The sequence below is a fragment of the Megalopta genalis genome, chromosome 15, assembly GCF_051020955.1.
Source record: "Megalopta genalis isolate 19385.01 chromosome 15, iyMegGena1_principal, whole genome shotgun sequence".
In the NCBI taxonomy this organism is placed as follows: Eukaryota; Metazoa; Arthropoda; class Insecta; order Hymenoptera; family Halictidae; genus Megalopta; species Megalopta genalis.
This window is the reverse complement of record NC_135027.1, coordinates 7,336,392-7,351,732: the sequence shown is the minus strand read 5'-3', so window position 1 is coordinate 7,351,732 and position 15,341 is coordinate 7,336,392. Positions and strand designations below refer to the sequence as shown.

General features: G+C 28.9%; 5 protein-coding genes across 17 annotated transcripts; 2 read left to right on the top strand and 3 right to left on the bottom strand.

Moving 5' to 3' along the window:
• Positions 1-264: 264 nt before the first annotated feature.
• On the bottom strand, positions 265-2,432 carry nac (GDP-fucose transporter nac). Its single transcript, XM_033468793.2, has 4 exons — positions 1,821-2,432; positions 1,536-1,740; positions 1,125-1,263; positions 265-1,062 (listed from the first exon to the last, which is right to left on the bottom strand). The coding sequence occupies exons 1-4, from the start codon at positions 1,886-1,888 to the stop codon at positions 464-466; spliced, it is 1,011 nt and encodes a 336-aa protein (XP_033324684.1). The 5' UTR covers positions 1,889-2,432; the 3' UTR covers positions 265-463.
• A 350-nt stretch (positions 2,433-2,782) lies between these two features.
• AdipoR (adiponectin receptor) lies at positions 2,783-6,557 on the top strand. 7 transcript variants are annotated; one of them, XM_076526477.1, is made up of 7 exons: positions 2,783-2,984; positions 3,547-3,820; positions 3,940-4,038; positions 4,127-4,298; positions 4,374-4,771; positions 4,865-5,029; positions 5,176-6,557. In XM_076526477.1, exons 2-7 carry the CDS (start codon positions 3,575-3,577, stop codon positions 5,308-5,310), a joined length of 1,215 nt encoding a protein of 404 aa, XP_076382592.1. In that variant the 5' UTR covers positions 2,783-2,984; positions 3,547-3,574; the 3' UTR covers positions 5,311-6,557. The 7 variants fall into 7 exon arrangements, with proteins under 7 accessions (XP_076382592.1, XP_076382590.1, XP_076382587.1 ...); XM_076526475.1 differs by having other exon boundaries at positions 2,783-3,044; XM_076526472.1 differs by having other exon boundaries at positions 2,784-2,975.
• Positions 6,558-7,509: 952 nt separating this feature from the next.
• On the top strand, positions 7,510-10,225 carry LOC117219567 (uncharacterized). Of its 6 annotated transcripts, none has more exons than XM_033468778.2 (4): positions 7,515-7,700; positions 8,381-8,751; positions 9,063-9,206; positions 9,280-10,225. In XM_033468778.2, exons 2-4 carry the CDS (start codon positions 8,398-8,400, stop codon positions 9,334-9,336), a joined length of 555 nt encoding a protein of 184 aa, XP_033324669.2. In that variant the 5' UTR covers positions 7,515-7,700; positions 8,381-8,397; the 3' UTR covers positions 9,337-10,225. The 6 variants fall into 6 exon arrangements, with proteins under 6 accessions (XP_076382605.1, XP_033324669.2, XP_033324668.2 ...); XM_033468777.2 differs by having other exon boundaries at positions 7,516-7,816; XM_033468776.2 differs by having other exon boundaries at positions 7,521-8,246.
• D1 (D1 chromosomal protein) lies at positions 10,214-12,530 on the bottom strand. Of its 2 annotated transcripts, none has more exons than XM_033468781.2 (3): positions 12,227-12,530; positions 10,991-11,230; positions 10,214-10,907 (listed from the first exon to the last, which is right to left on the bottom strand). In XM_033468781.2, the coding sequence occupies exons 2-3, from the start codon at positions 11,210-11,212 to the stop codon at positions 10,782-10,784; spliced, it is 348 nt and encodes a 115-aa protein (XP_033324672.1). In that variant the 5' UTR covers positions 11,213-11,230; positions 12,227-12,530; the 3' UTR covers positions 10,214-10,781. The 2 variants fall into 2 exon arrangements, with proteins under 2 accessions (XP_033324672.1, XP_033324671.1); XM_033468780.2 differs by having other exon boundaries at positions 10,214-10,910; positions 12,227-12,528.
• Positions 12,531-14,016: 1,486 nt separating this feature from the next.
• On the bottom strand, positions 14,017-15,330 carry snf (U1 small nuclear ribonucleoprotein A snf). The gene is made up of 3 exons (XM_033468774.2): positions 15,210-15,330; positions 14,796-15,037; positions 14,017-14,723 (listed from the first exon to the last, which is right to left on the bottom strand). Coding segments are annotated over exons 1-3 (702 nt in total). The 5' UTR covers positions 15,211-15,330; the 3' UTR covers positions 14,017-14,264.
• Positions 15,331-15,341: the final 11 nt, after the last annotated feature.

Below are 15,341 nucleotides of genomic sequence, written 5' to 3'. Positions count from 1 at the left end.
CAAATAAAAACATGATCCCTTGAATTCAACTTTTTATTATTTTAAGGTATTATTTCTTATCGGATGGACTTGCTGTAGAAAGTGACCAGAAACATACTGTGAATACTCTACTACGAAATCGATTGAACTTAATGGTACCAGCACTCCATGTGGATACAGATTTAATGTTGAAAAGTGTGAATGCGATCATAAAGCGAAAAGATTCAATGTCCAGTCATTCGGATAGTAGGGGAGGTGGTCTTTCATCAAGATATTAAAAATGTATATTTTTTTAACATTTTATTTTATAAAAACATTTTATTCTGAATTAAGACTTATTTTCACATTAATTTTTAAACAATAAAAAGTAAAATATTATAAATGCTATCAAGGTTATTATAGATATGTACATATATACGCAAAATACGTACTTTTGATTTGGCATATGTAATGAATTATCCAACTTATTTTGACATTACTTCAGTCATATCTTATTAACTAATAACTGCCCTTTTTGCTCTTTATACTCTTTACTTAAATCAAGTTGTCTTAATCTAGCATACATTGCACTAGCACCAAGCAAAATCATATTACTTATCCACCACATGAATGACTTTGCTTCATTGAACCAATAAGTTGCCAATACTGTTTGTGTACAAGCTTTAGCAGTTCCGCTAATGTTGTGTGTTAAAGGAGATGTCACTTTTATTTGAAGTGCAGAAACATAACCATTAGCAAAACCACAAATGCCACCAACAATCATAGCAGACCAAAAAGTTAGAGATCCAAGTTTATCATAATTATACACTGCAATGTGTTCTCCATTAGCTACCATTAATGGAAGGAATATAATAATGCTGTACGCGTTATTATAATAAGAAAGTAACCAAATTTCTTGGTTTAATTTAGGAAGCACTTGTTTCATATGAATAGAGTATAAAGAAAGTGTTAATGATCCAAGCACACCAAAGATTGTTCCTAAAATAGATAAAGAACCTGCAATATTCTCTTGGTCTACACCCAGCCAGAAACCAAGAACAATAAATCCACAACATACTATGCAATTTCTAGGAGTTTTTTCACCTGTGAAATTAAAATAGTCTATTATACTGGTCATTTCTGTGATGTTTTATAGAGGTTCTTACCAAGTATAAAGTAGGTGAAAATGACATTAAATACAGTTGTTAATGAACGTCCTATGTAATAAAATGCAACACCAACATATTTCAAACATAAATTGTTAGTTGCAATCATCCCAGTGAATAGAAGGGATAAAGGTAATACCTACAAGCATTGTAACAATGATTATACTATAATAATGGACTAAGAATTTTTTAATTTCTCATACTAGATAGTCTTTTGTAACACAATATTAAGCCTTACATAGAATAGGTAACCACCTTAAAAATTCATATTTGTAAAATCAAAAGTACTTTGAATGCAGTTTACAAATTGTATAAATTTCAAAAAACGATATGTCTTATTCTTTATCATTAACTATAACAAGATGGAATTGTATCTTATATATAGCCTACTAATTTAGTCATAAATATTACCTTCTTAAAAGAGTCTTTGCAATATGGATTTCCATCAGGAAACTGAACATATTCTGGAAACCATTTGGACAATTCATTAAGAACTACACAAATAGTTAAGCTTACTATACATTGAAACCATGTTACAAAAAGTGGTGCATCCAAATTTATAATATCGCCTGACAAAAGGGCTTTATTTATAAAAACTGTTAGTATAGAGATTACCCTGAAAAAGTAGTCAACTGTATAAACAAAATGATTTAAATGAAAACTGAACGTTATTTGCTTGAATGTAATGATACATACCAATACGCTGCAACAACTATTGCAATGTATGTGAATTTTGATAATAATTCACTATTTAATTTTCTCATTATTAATATTCTCTTATTTTATCATTATAACAATGATAATAATTCTTAATTGTTACCTATAATGATAATAATAAATCCTAAAACATTTTATTCATAATACATTTTGTTTGACATTTCAGCTAATGAAGCTAATATTTATTCTCGAATTATTCATTGGTTCTTGTAATTGTTTTTTAGGTTATGTCACGAAGGTACTGAAGTCACGTAGCAACAATAATTTCAATTCCGGTCATAGTCATTGCTTTACAGTTATTATTACATACATACATACATATGTATACGTATACAATGAGGTGAACATAACTTTTGGGATACCTATATTTTATAATACATAATTATATTTAGACATTGTTTTACATATGTATATATGTATGTACATTATATATATATTTTCATCGTAGCTATAAAGTCTCGTAAGATAAGGCTCAAAAATAAAATACGATACGTAGTGTATGTACAGTGATGTACACACATGTAGCTAAGAATCAGAATTTATAGTGATAAAAAATTACATGAGTATATAAATTGAAAGTGTATTGAAAATTTGTTTACTATACAAAGTTAGCCACGATGAATCTAATTCTCACAACAAAAGTTTAGTTTTATTTAAAAAAAAAGATTTAAAAAGTTGAATTTTTATTTTCTTAAATATATAAATTTAACTTGAATATATACAAAACAATTGAAGTTTCAATTACATTGTATGTACAATATACATACTCTACTTGATGTTTTTTAGAAATATGTAGGTACTGGATATACATATGTACATATGTTAATATATTTTTTTCGTAAAGCGGCATCCGATACAAATACAAATGATATATGTATACTGACATATGTGCATACATACATCGATATATGTACATACATATGTATATGTATAAATGTTAACACGTGGTACTATCTAGTACTCGGCTATTCTCGACTCCTGTCGTAGCAATGAATAACTGAAAATTAGCAGTTGCATAAAATAATTTGTACCCATTGAAAGCATGTTTTGAACCATTTTTGTTTACACATTACTATTGAAATTTCAATTTTGTTCGGCGTAGATGTGAAAGTTTGATGATTTGTCGTGTGCTGGGTATGTTAAGTATGTCTTCTATTGGATCAGTCAATCGAACTTCGTACTTTACGGAACTGTTATCGTATTGTATGTGCATTTATTATGAATTCCATCTGTCAAAGAATCATGTGTATACGACGCATTAACTACAATTTATGGTTTATTAAGAAACTTCGTGCACTATTTTTTTAGATCAAGTGGAAATTACCATCAACATTTTCCTTTTTCGCAATTGTTGACGTATGAACATAATTATCGCAATTCATTATATAAGAGGTCATGACCTTTTTAAGTTGTTAATATTTCATTAAAAGTATTCTGTACACATTTAGTTGATCATTCCACATTCAGCCAGTCTTGTAATTTCGTTCCTTAAATTATTATATAATTGTAGAATTTAAATTCCTTTCAAATATAAGTTTACCAGTGTATTGAAATATTATTGAGAATAATAAAGTGGCTAATCTATGTAATTTTTAATACATAAGATATTGTTATTACATAAGATCAATATATATTATGTTGTAATTTAAGAAATTGTTTATCAGTATTTATATCATGAAACTAATTCGTTCAATCATATTTTTAGAAACTTGAAGCTATTGCAAATCTATAATATGTCGCAATACGAGGATGCCATTATCGAAGATAAAGGAAACAATGACATTAGTGCAACAAACTCAGGGATTCGTCATAGAATTCCATGGAGTGATCGTGTATCATTAAATAGTGAAGTACCAGGCTTACACGAAGTTAAAGAATTATTAGATGATGATGATGCGAGCTGCTTAGCAGAAGAAGAAGATGGAGTTGGTTGTCCATTACCATCAACTCCTGAAGATGATCATCTTCTGGATTGTGAGGTAAAAAATTACATATTTGTGCCAAATTAGTTATAATTTAAATATTTGTTCACTTTAGCTCTAAATTGTTATATTAAATACCTGAGATATTAAGAATAAACCTTGTTAACATGTTATAGATGACAGAGGTTCTCAAGGCTGGTGTATTGAGTGACGAAATTGATCTTGGTGCATTAGCACACAATGCTGCTGAACAAGCAGAGGAGTTTGTGCGCAAGGTAAATACTACATTCGTGTTTTATAAATATTTTTTATATCTAGTTTATGTAATGACATAAAATTTGATCTATTAACTATTAATTATAGGTATGGGAAGCATCATGGAAACAATGCCATTTCAGAAATCTTCCAAGATGGTTACAAGATAATGATTTCTTACATGCTGGTCATAGACCACCTTTACCATCATTTTATGCCTGTTTTAAAAGTATATTTCGTATTCATACAGAAACTGGAAATATTTGGACTCATTTACTTGGTAATATTTATTTCACAGAAGACATCTTTAAATTTACAAATTGATTTAAAACAAAATGATATATTTTTTGTCTAGGATGTGTGGCATTCATTGGCATAGCAATATTTTTCATAACACAACCTCCTATAGAAATACAATTAGAGGAGAAATTGGTATTTGGTACCTTCTTTGCTGGTGCTATAATGTGCTTGGGAATGTCATTTGCTTTTCACACGGTACACTGCCACAGTGAATGTGTTGGAAAGTTATTTTCAAAATTAGATTATTGTGGAATAGCCATGTTAATTATGGGTAGTTTTGTACCATGGCTTTACTATGGGTTTTACTGTGATTATCAACCGAAGATGATTTATTTGTCAGTGGTTGTAATACTTGGTGTAACGAGTATAGTTGTGTCACTTTGGGAACGATTCGGTGAACCAAATTATAGGCCATTAAGAGCAGGTGTTTTTATGGGATTTGGTCTTAGTGGGGTATGTCTTATGTATTACTTCTAATTACGAATTACTTTTTCTTCATTGTCATGTATTTTTTATCATATTATGAAATAATAATTTATTTTCTAGGTAATACCAGCAGTTCATTATGCTATTGCAGAAGGCTGGTTTAAAGCAATTAGTCAAGCATCTCTTGGTTGGTTAATATTAATGGGATGTCTATATATCTTAGGAGCATTGTTCTATGCATTAAGGGTACCTGAACGATTTTTCCCTGGCAAATTTGATATTTGGGTAATTATGTTTTTTGTTTAAACATTAAGTTGAGTTATATGTAATATTTTGTTACTTTTTAATTTTTACTGTTTAGCAATTATTATCAATCTATTAAACTGGAAGAATTTAAGTTTTTTTTTAATGCTGAATATTCTATGTTACAGTTTCAGAGTCATCAAATTTTTCATGTGCTGGTAATTGCAGCTGCTTTTGTTCACTATCATGGAATAACTGAGATGGCTATGTATAGAATGACAATAGGAGACTGTACAAATCCATCGCAGGTGATAGCTTTTTAATTGTGCAATGGACATATTGAACATGTTGTTGGATTTCATTTAATGTAATTTTACAGAGACTTAAAAAATTCCTAAATCTTTGTATGTCAGTAGATCTGTACTATTCAAAGAACTGCTGGAAACAATATCATAAAAATGAATGATATAAAAATTATTATACTTTATTATAATTAAAAAAGAATTTACGAAAACCTTTACAAAGATTAAAGGAAAAACAATAAAATACTATTTGTGATAAGGGAGATTGCTAATATGAATTTATAAAGTTTAATTAGAAACTCCGTATGCATCAGTAAATTTAAATTTATGAAAACATGTTGACTTTATATCCAATAATAATGAGCACAATATTTCAGATGTATCACATTTACCAAAAACTTCCGCAGTACAAATTAATGCGTAATGTAACTATTTACACTTGTTGCTCCTTGCTTCACTTAAATAATTTATTTAAATTGTCGTAAGTAATTTATTTAGTAATTTGAGAATGTATTTAAACACGATAAAAGGTGTATAATGCTAAAATAATTCTATAATCTGATGGTAACTAATATTTGTTTCGTGCAGTTCTCTTGTTGAAAACAAGTTAAGTGAAATTATAAATACAAAACAAAGTACAGAGATATATGGCAACGAACAAAGCTTAATTATATTAAGATTTAGGAAATAATTATAAACTACAAATGATTTTATAGCGTAAGCACTATAAAAGTTGTAATATATCTTGAACACAAACATTGTTAAGCAATGAAAACTATTTATTATAATGATTATGGGAACTATAAAAAAACTATAATTTTTTTGTATCACGTCTGTGAAAAACAAGAAAATGCAGTAACACTGGTTTTCCAGTCTGTACATATTTAAATCTTAAGTAAAGTTAATTTTGCAGTGCAATTTTCTATTTTCAACGGTGATTGCATATTCTTCATGCTTCAGTATTAGTAAAGTAATCTCTCCGTTTTTGTTAAATATTTACGATTTCGTTTTGGTTCTTTCCTATTAACAAGTATTTATCATGAAACACAACCTTTATTGCGATTCTGTTGATTTTTAATATAAAAAGAATGTTGAATATTTCTGTTATTGTGTAGGGTCTAGTACTTCTAGAGAGACATTGTTGAACTTTTTACATAAATAATTCTGAGCATTGGTAAATTAATAAAGAAGGAAATTATGCATTTCATATGTAAAAACACAATGATCCTACTTTATGTAATTTCCCAAAATATATTTTTCTAAACAAATATTGTAGTATCATTTTGTGGACAACTCGAATATACTAGGAACATCATTTATGTAGTAGTGTATTTATGTAGTAGTAAATAGTATACTACTATTTATGAGTATGAATGACAATCGGAATTATTTAATGGAAATGAAATTAGAATTTCACAGTACCTTCTTATAACAATTTAACAAAATAATAATCTTTGATATCAAGAGCATTATTATCCAACTATATATGATATAAGCAAAACATAACATTATTATTAAAAATGATGAAATGATGTCCAAGTTTATTTCAGTGATGTACAATTTATTTTTTACCTTCAAATTAAAGTCTTGTATTAAATATTAAAATTTGTATGTTACTGACTCTTTTTCTTTATCACCATTGAAAAACTATAATAATTTTCATTTTTTCTTCGTACATAATTAAATTTAAAAAATATTTCTAATGGCTGTCTATACTTCTTATATGAAGAACATTCATGCCAAATATTTGTACAAATGTATATCAGTTTGTACATATTATTAAAAAATGGCTCCACTAAAATAATTTAAAATGAATGTCGAAATATTGATTACAATCATAGGTAGTAGATCAATTATTTAAATATCTATTATGTAGGAAGTATAATAATTTAGATTTATCATTTTCTAATAAGAAATGGAGCTTTCAAATATCTAAAAGAGAATTTAAAAATATTAAATAATTCATAATCATTCGAAGTCCTTTTTTCGAAATTGTATAATTTTAAGTTATGTATTTTTTACAAATTATTTTTTTGAATTTGAACATTACATAATTTGTGTATCATAATTTATTATTATGCATGCATATACTTGATAGTTGACCAATCGCATAAGGCAATTGCATAGTACAATATATAATATGTGAAAACCATTTATATAATTGAATAATTTTTGAATGATTTTAAATCATTTTGCCTTCATTAATATCGCGATAACGACGAAAGATGTTAAAATCGATACAATGAAAAAAATATCTCGATAAGCATCGATAGATAGTCTGGTTCGGTTAAGGAACGGATCGATAGTCATTACCTGCATTTCGCGTTGAGTACGTCCATGGAGAACTGCAATGCGATGTTAAAGAAATGAAATGTTAATCTGGACGAGAGAGCATAATCTGCATTTCATTTGTGAGAAGAATGAACATTATTTCTCGAAACGAACTATGATTTATTACACGTAATGTTTAAGCAATGGAATACAATTCGTTTCGTTGATTCATACATAGATCAAGAGCCGAGAACATGTAAATTCATTTATCAAATACATATTTGGCAGTTTGCTGTAATGTAAGCAACCGATAGAATCGTTAATTGGATAAACGAAAATCGAAGAAGGTCTTGGAAAGAAACACAGAAATAAAGTCACGATGTATTCCCGACGATGTGAAATTCTTATCGTATTTTCCCATTGATAGTGTAGCATGGAAATTTATCAAGATGCGAATAGTTATCTGTTCGTTTACGTACCCAATCCAGCAAACGTGTTTTCCATCGCGTTCGATTTCTCTTTTACAATTCTAGATATGTGATAAACTAATACGTATAGCATATTACCTATGTATAATCCGAGCACAGAATAAGAAATAGTGTTTCACATGATAATCCATTAATGCATCGTTAAGAGAACATTTAACGCCTTTTGCATATTATGTTCACTGATTTTGGTAGATCAAGGTAAACAAGTCACAAGAAAGTCTCATTGTATAAGTTCCAAAGATTCAATTTTTATAACATAAATAACATAGATTATCAGTCAACTTTTTTTTAAATATCTCTAAATACATCTTTTTTTGTATAACTAAATATAGTTATCTAATTACTAACGATGAACGACATGAATATATCAAGCATCACAAGCACTGTAACGTCCATGATGCTACTTGATGGCGTCAGGAATTATACCACCACTATGGAGAATAATGTTTCTGATGAATCATCTGAATCATACTTGTATTCTACTGAGGAAAATGGCAATAATCAACAACTATGGGATATTTCTAAAGCTACAACATCGTTGCCTAATAACACTATAGCTTCTTTGGAAACTTCAAGCCCCAGTATATATGTGCCCACGACAACAGAAGCATTTGATGAATTCGGCCCACCAGAAGGAATAGAATACATTTTCGTACCACTGGGTGTAGTGGTCTTTGTTATTGTATTATCAGCTGTGGTATGGGTAGCGATATCACTTTTGTACTTAAATCATAATCTTTCTCTGACTTTCATTTACAGAAACAAAAAGCATAAAATAAAAGTAACAATCAAATTATAATACTTGGATAAATATTTCTACATTAGGTATTTTAACAGTTTCGTAGTATAGTCTGTGTTTGTTGGTCAGTTTGTATTACATTTTTAAAGTTATGTTAATCCACAATATTTTTTCTTTGAGGAAAGATTAAGTTTTTTGTTAGTGAAATCTTTTCTTTACACTTTCATAACATTTAGCGCAGTATATACTTTTAATAACATAGCACACTTTTAAAGGTGATAATTATATCGAGAAAGAGAAAATTAGAGCGCTTAAGGCACAGACTTATGCCAATGTATAGTTTTGATCCTGGTGAAGAAGAAGAAGATGATTGGGAAACTGAATTATTAGAAGAGTGTTACAGTAATCATCAACGACGTGTATGTGTAATAGATATTACTTCTCCATTACATCATGTTAGTATACTATTAGTAGAAACAATATATTTTACAGCAAGGATACCAGTCTATGGACACAGAAGAAAATGCTGAACTCTTTGGAAATCATTGATGAATACAAAAATAGCCATTTAAAATCTTTGTACTCTCTACAATTTGACATAGATTAAAAATTATAGTATTTATTAGATTTATATATTTACTTAATGTCTGAAAAGGTTGTGTATATATATGTATTGGGATTCAAGAGAAAAATTGAAATTCACAAATTTTATACACAGCAAGATTTTCCAGATCACATTTGAATATTAGACTATTCACGTTTAACGATCAAGTTATAATGCAGTAGCATAATTTACTTCTTGTCTTGTGATGTGACAACCATAAAATGAATTTATACTTAACTAAACGATTTCATAATAGACAAATATGAAGAGAAAAAAAATGACTGAAACTCTTTTTTATTATTAGTGCTCATTGTACGCTGTTTATAACAGTTTTTTTATAAATGTAAAACTTTTGCTATTTACTAAAACATTATTTATGTATATTTTTTTTCATATCCTTTCCTATGATAATAGATTACCATAACAAATCTTGGATCATCGTATTGCAATAGAGCAAGATATTTTAGACGAGTTAAATATTAAAGATTTGAAAAAAAATCAACACAATTAGATACATAGTAAGGCAATAAGTACTCCTTCAAGTAGTTTTTTCTAAATAATTTTCTTTTGTGATAAAGTCAAATTATTTTGGAGTAAAATCAATACAACTTTTAATTATGAAGGATTATTTATTGTTTAGAGTAAACAGATTATGTAGTATAAACAAGTAAAACTTTAGTCATACTTTTTAAGATTTAAGTAAAATACTTAAGATTATCTTTTTGAAGCTGTAATCTAGTTACAAAAATCGCAGTTATAATAGTTCCATCTAACATATGAAGTATGTAGTGAAAAACAAAATACATGTATATAATACAGGAGTTAAGAGAGTCACTCTACAAGTTTATTTACTTCAATACAAATTTGACATTCACACGTATGCTTGCCTCAAGAACAATGTTAATGTTCTTATGCTCAAGTTTAATTGAATTTTTGTCTACGATATACCCGAAATGTTTCACTCTGTTTCAATTCTTACAATATTATGACTGTCAAAAAATTTTAGTTTTAAAAATTATAATACACGAATAAAGACATAAATATTTTGTCATGTAATATAAACAATTTATTTTTTCACTAATTATAAGTTAGTTTATGAGATTCAAAAGGCTCGAGCTCTTTTTACGTTTTAATGCTTAAAATATGATAATAAGATGGACAAATTCAAATATTAAAAAAAAAAGAAAGCTTAAACATATTCTTAACGCAAGTTTTATGTGCAGTTTTTTCATTTTCCAAAAATCTAATTGCCATAAATTAAACTATTTTTCTTACTATTCCATTTTGCAGATTATGATGTAAAAAAGCAAACATAAAAACTTTAAATTTATCAGTTTCTTGAAAAACATTCAAAGAATAAGACTGATACACTGAAATTGTTATTTTATATTCAATTTTCCTCTTCTTCTTCTTCCTCTTCTTCTTGTTCGTCTTCTTCTTCACCAGTACTTTCTGGTTTTTCCTCTTTCTTTTTCGGCCTTCCACGACCTCTTCCTGAGGGGACTTTTGGTGATCCCTGCTAAAATTTACAGAATATTTTACGATATTAAATCAATAGCAAAAATAATTAGTAATGAAAAAATATGTATTAGTGCATACCTTCTTTTTGTGAGAACCCTTTGGTCGTCCTCTAGCCTTTTTAACGGGAGTAGGAGATGCATCGTCCTCATTATCAGATTTTGCTGCACGCATTGCATTATTTTTGTCTAATGCTGGTCTCCCTCTCTTTTTTGGCTCCTTAACAGCATTTTTATCTGTTTTCGATGGCCTACCCCTTTTCTTTTTTTGCTCCTCGACCATAGATGAATTTTCATCTGACATGTTTATTACTCTTTATCGCTGTACAAAAAGGAAACTCTTTTTTAGAACGCAATATTAAGAATAACTATGTGATATCTTCAAAATGATTAATGAAAAAAATTATATAAACTGAACATAAAAGCAACACGATTATATATATTTTTAAGACACAGAAAATTCATTCGTGTAAATAAAAACTCCCAAAATATCGCGTGGTCATCGATCTTCCAACTGACTTGTAAAATCATTTAAGTCCATATCTCAATAATAATGTGACAACACAGGTAAAAAAATATTTTTAGTTCTTTGAAAATTTGTAAAAAGTTATCGAAAATATACAGTTCAATAATGTGCAACAGATTACACGCCTAGCAAGTATCTGTATTTAATATAGTTCAATATATGGAGCCGGTTATTTAATTGTCAATCAAACCATAATAATTATGCAAAAATAATTTCATTCAGCAACGAAATTATATTTTAACGTATATGCAAACAATAGAATTGTTCGTTATCAAACAATAGAATCGTGTAGAATATTGTTTATAATTTATTCGGATCATTCGTAAAAATAAGAATGTTTTCTGAAATTTCCGCGCCCGCCATTTTCAAAAATATTAACCAATATCTCTATCAACCCTATTTCTTGGAAAGTAATCACAAATAAAGGCGTACGACCATATAATTTTATAAGTATTTTTTCTAATATTTCTGTACGATAATAATTATGCGAGAGAATAACGCTGTTAAAGCCAAATGTGAAAACATCAGTTAGCTGTTAAAGACGCCATAATCGACAAATCATGGCAATGCCAGAGCTGTGGTTAGCGTCCATCAGCGACCCATTTGGCATCTATGTAGTAAGCAAACGAATAAATATCTCTGTAAGTAATAGTCTGTTGAAGCCGAAAGTTCTATCCAAAAATTATGGAAAATATCACCTAAAATATGTTCAATATACCATTCGAATCGATGAACAGGTTCTATGAATACAGAAAATATTTACAGCGAAGAAAGACGTTGGTAAACGCTCACCTCGAATTTCTCGTGTGTACGGAGACAAAGGCAACCGTTGAGCCGGCGTGCGTGTCGTGACGTGAGAAAACCGGCCTCACGCCTTTTCCGATGTATCAAAATATCCTCTATTTATCTCTGAATGCGAGCAACTCGATCTCTTTCTTTTCAATGTCCTTTTAGTATTATCCCGCGCGTTTTGCGATCCGAACCGTACTTCGTAGGTGATCCGTAAGCAACGACTCGTATACAATACACTGCGCGAATGTGAGACGCGAAACGCGACTGATCCAACATCCAACAGAGACGATGCACTGTACGCCGATTTGCCTACTGCCCCCAGAAACACTCCCACTCCCCATACAACGCGCCAACTGATTCCCGCCAAAATGTCATGATGTTACTCAGAAAATTAAATATTTGTTAAAAAATGATTATCAGTTAATATTTAGTATTGTTCATGACTACTAAATATTAGAACATTTTTTTTATTGAGAAAAATAAGAAAAAGATTTTTATAACGGATTGATATTCCTAAACACAGGGGTTAGTAATTTAACGAAGAAGAAGCTACCGTAGCACATGCAGTAGTGTATGCAAATATTGCTGGAAGATTTCATTTTTAGCTCTGTTCCAAAGAGGGAAAGCTGAGATAATTTTGAGATGTGTACAATACAAAGTATGATGCAGAAAATTAAAATTCATGAGTAGAAATACATATTTTATAAAGATATTTTTTAATTTTTATATACAGAATTTTGAAGTCTTTTTTCAAGAGGTAAGATCAAGCGAACTTAATTGAATTCAATATTTTTTTTCCATACGAAACAGATGTTTTTTTAAATTGTCACGTTTAAAGAAAGAATAGCAGATTATATTTATTACCAACAGAAAAGCAAATGATATTTAGCACTTAAAAAATTTCATTTATATACGCAGAATTAAAAAATGTTAAGAATTTTAGGATTTTTTCTCGCAAATATGGATAAGTATTTTTAAAAATTATGTACAACGGTTGGAAATATTACGATATCGTTGAAAAGGAAGACGTACTTTTCCGAACATTTTTTTTAGGGGAAGACTTGATAATAGAGAATTATATTCTATGAATAAATTTTATTTTTTTATTTATATTGTATGTATTTGTATTTTAGTAAAGTATTTAAGTTTTATTTTGATTTCTTCTCTTCCGAAAACAAAATAAAAACTGCGTAGCTGTCTAGAAGCTTTCGACGCCACTGTTATGGTGGACATATTGAATTCATTTTGTATTATTGCTTCGGCCGAATAACACATTTTCTGGACCAATAACAAAAGATCTTTAGTTTTTAAGAAAATACATATTGTATTAGTTCTGAAATATGTTTGTAACAATAACTGGTTTTAGTAAAACATTACCGACTATGAACACATTATATCTTTTTCAAAAAGTCGTTGAAATTAAATGTTTTCTTTTTGTGAAAGTATCAGTAGTCTTTTATCTTTCATGTAATATACATAAATTCCTCTTTCATGTAAGAATGTGTATATATACATGTACATATACACGTATATATGTGTATATATGTATACACATTCTTACAACTATAAGAATTTTTTTTCAGCTTATAAAATACATTTAAAATGATTTTATAAATATTCTCACTGCATGAAATACTAATACACTACAATGAATAAACATATTTAGAAACAATATCCTTTTATATCTTGTATGAGTTATGTCATTGTAATTACTTTATTATAGAAATGTTTGTACTTTTCACATTTAATTATATTATAATTAAATAAAAAATAGTCCCACATGACGGATGTATTTCTGAAAAATGTTATATCTTTTAATTCCTATTTACAGTGTGTAGTCTTGTATGTATACATTACATAAAATTTTGTACACGTAATGTTCTTGAATGTATATGGTATGTTTCAGATTTATGCTTCTAAATCTTCATCCTTGATTAATTACGCATTGCATACATTTCTAAATACTTCAGTTACAACACACACACGCATTTGTTCATTCCTTGATAACATTTCCATATCAACTAGGATATCATGTAGTTTATTTCTTTGCAAAAGAAATTTTCATTGCATGAGAAGGTGTAATTTTAAATCCTTGAAGTGCATCTTTCGCAGCTCCTGACTGAACTTCGTTTTCAAACTCAACAAATGCAATGTCATGCCTGTTTGGTACCAAGCGTACTTCTTTAAACCCAGGAAATTGGTTAAACAACATGGATAACATCATTTCACTAGTTTCGTCTGGTAAATTTGTGAGGAACAGAATTTGATTTGGTGGTTGTTCGGGTACAGCTGTATTAACTAAACCTGGATGTTGTGGTACACCAGCATGATAACCAATTTGTTGAGAATGTTTAGCCTGTTCTTTGGCTCGCTTTTTAGCACGTTTAGCTTCTTCGTCAGCTGCAGGTACAATACGTTTTGGTTTCTTAGGTCGTTCAGCATATGTGCCTTTCATTTTTGCAATTATATCACTGTCGGTTTTTGCATATTGTATCCTCTAAAATAGGAATAGTTATAATAACTGTACAGATAATATTACTATCTATAAAAATGACTTAGCCAATATTACCATTGGTTTATCATAAAATGGGAATCCTTGCATTGACCTCAATGCATTTGTGGCACTAGCAATTTCCTTAAAAATAACAAATGCTTGTCCACGCATTTTTAATGTTTTTAAGGCTACAATATCTAATATTTGACCAAATTGAGAAAAAATTGCGTATAAGGATTTCTTGAGCTCATCCTTTTTTATTTTCTCATTTAAATTATTGATGTAGATCGTATTATTCGGTCTAATATCCATTGCCACTAAAAAATTAAAGATAATGTAACACAACAAATATTTTACCACGATTAAGAGTAAAATGTTCTAATATTGACAAATTAGTAAGACGACTATAATTATGTAAACATAACATAATATATGATAAATACAATAGTTAAGTCAAAAGTATAACATTTAGGTAGTTATCAATAATACTTTTTGTTTACTGTAACAATTACGCTTAATCGGCGTCACTACTGTTTAGAGGTTAGGGTACATGTAAGTACAACAACGAGTTGCCACATGCGTACTCTAATAGATTGGAAACTTGATGTTAAAATCTGTACG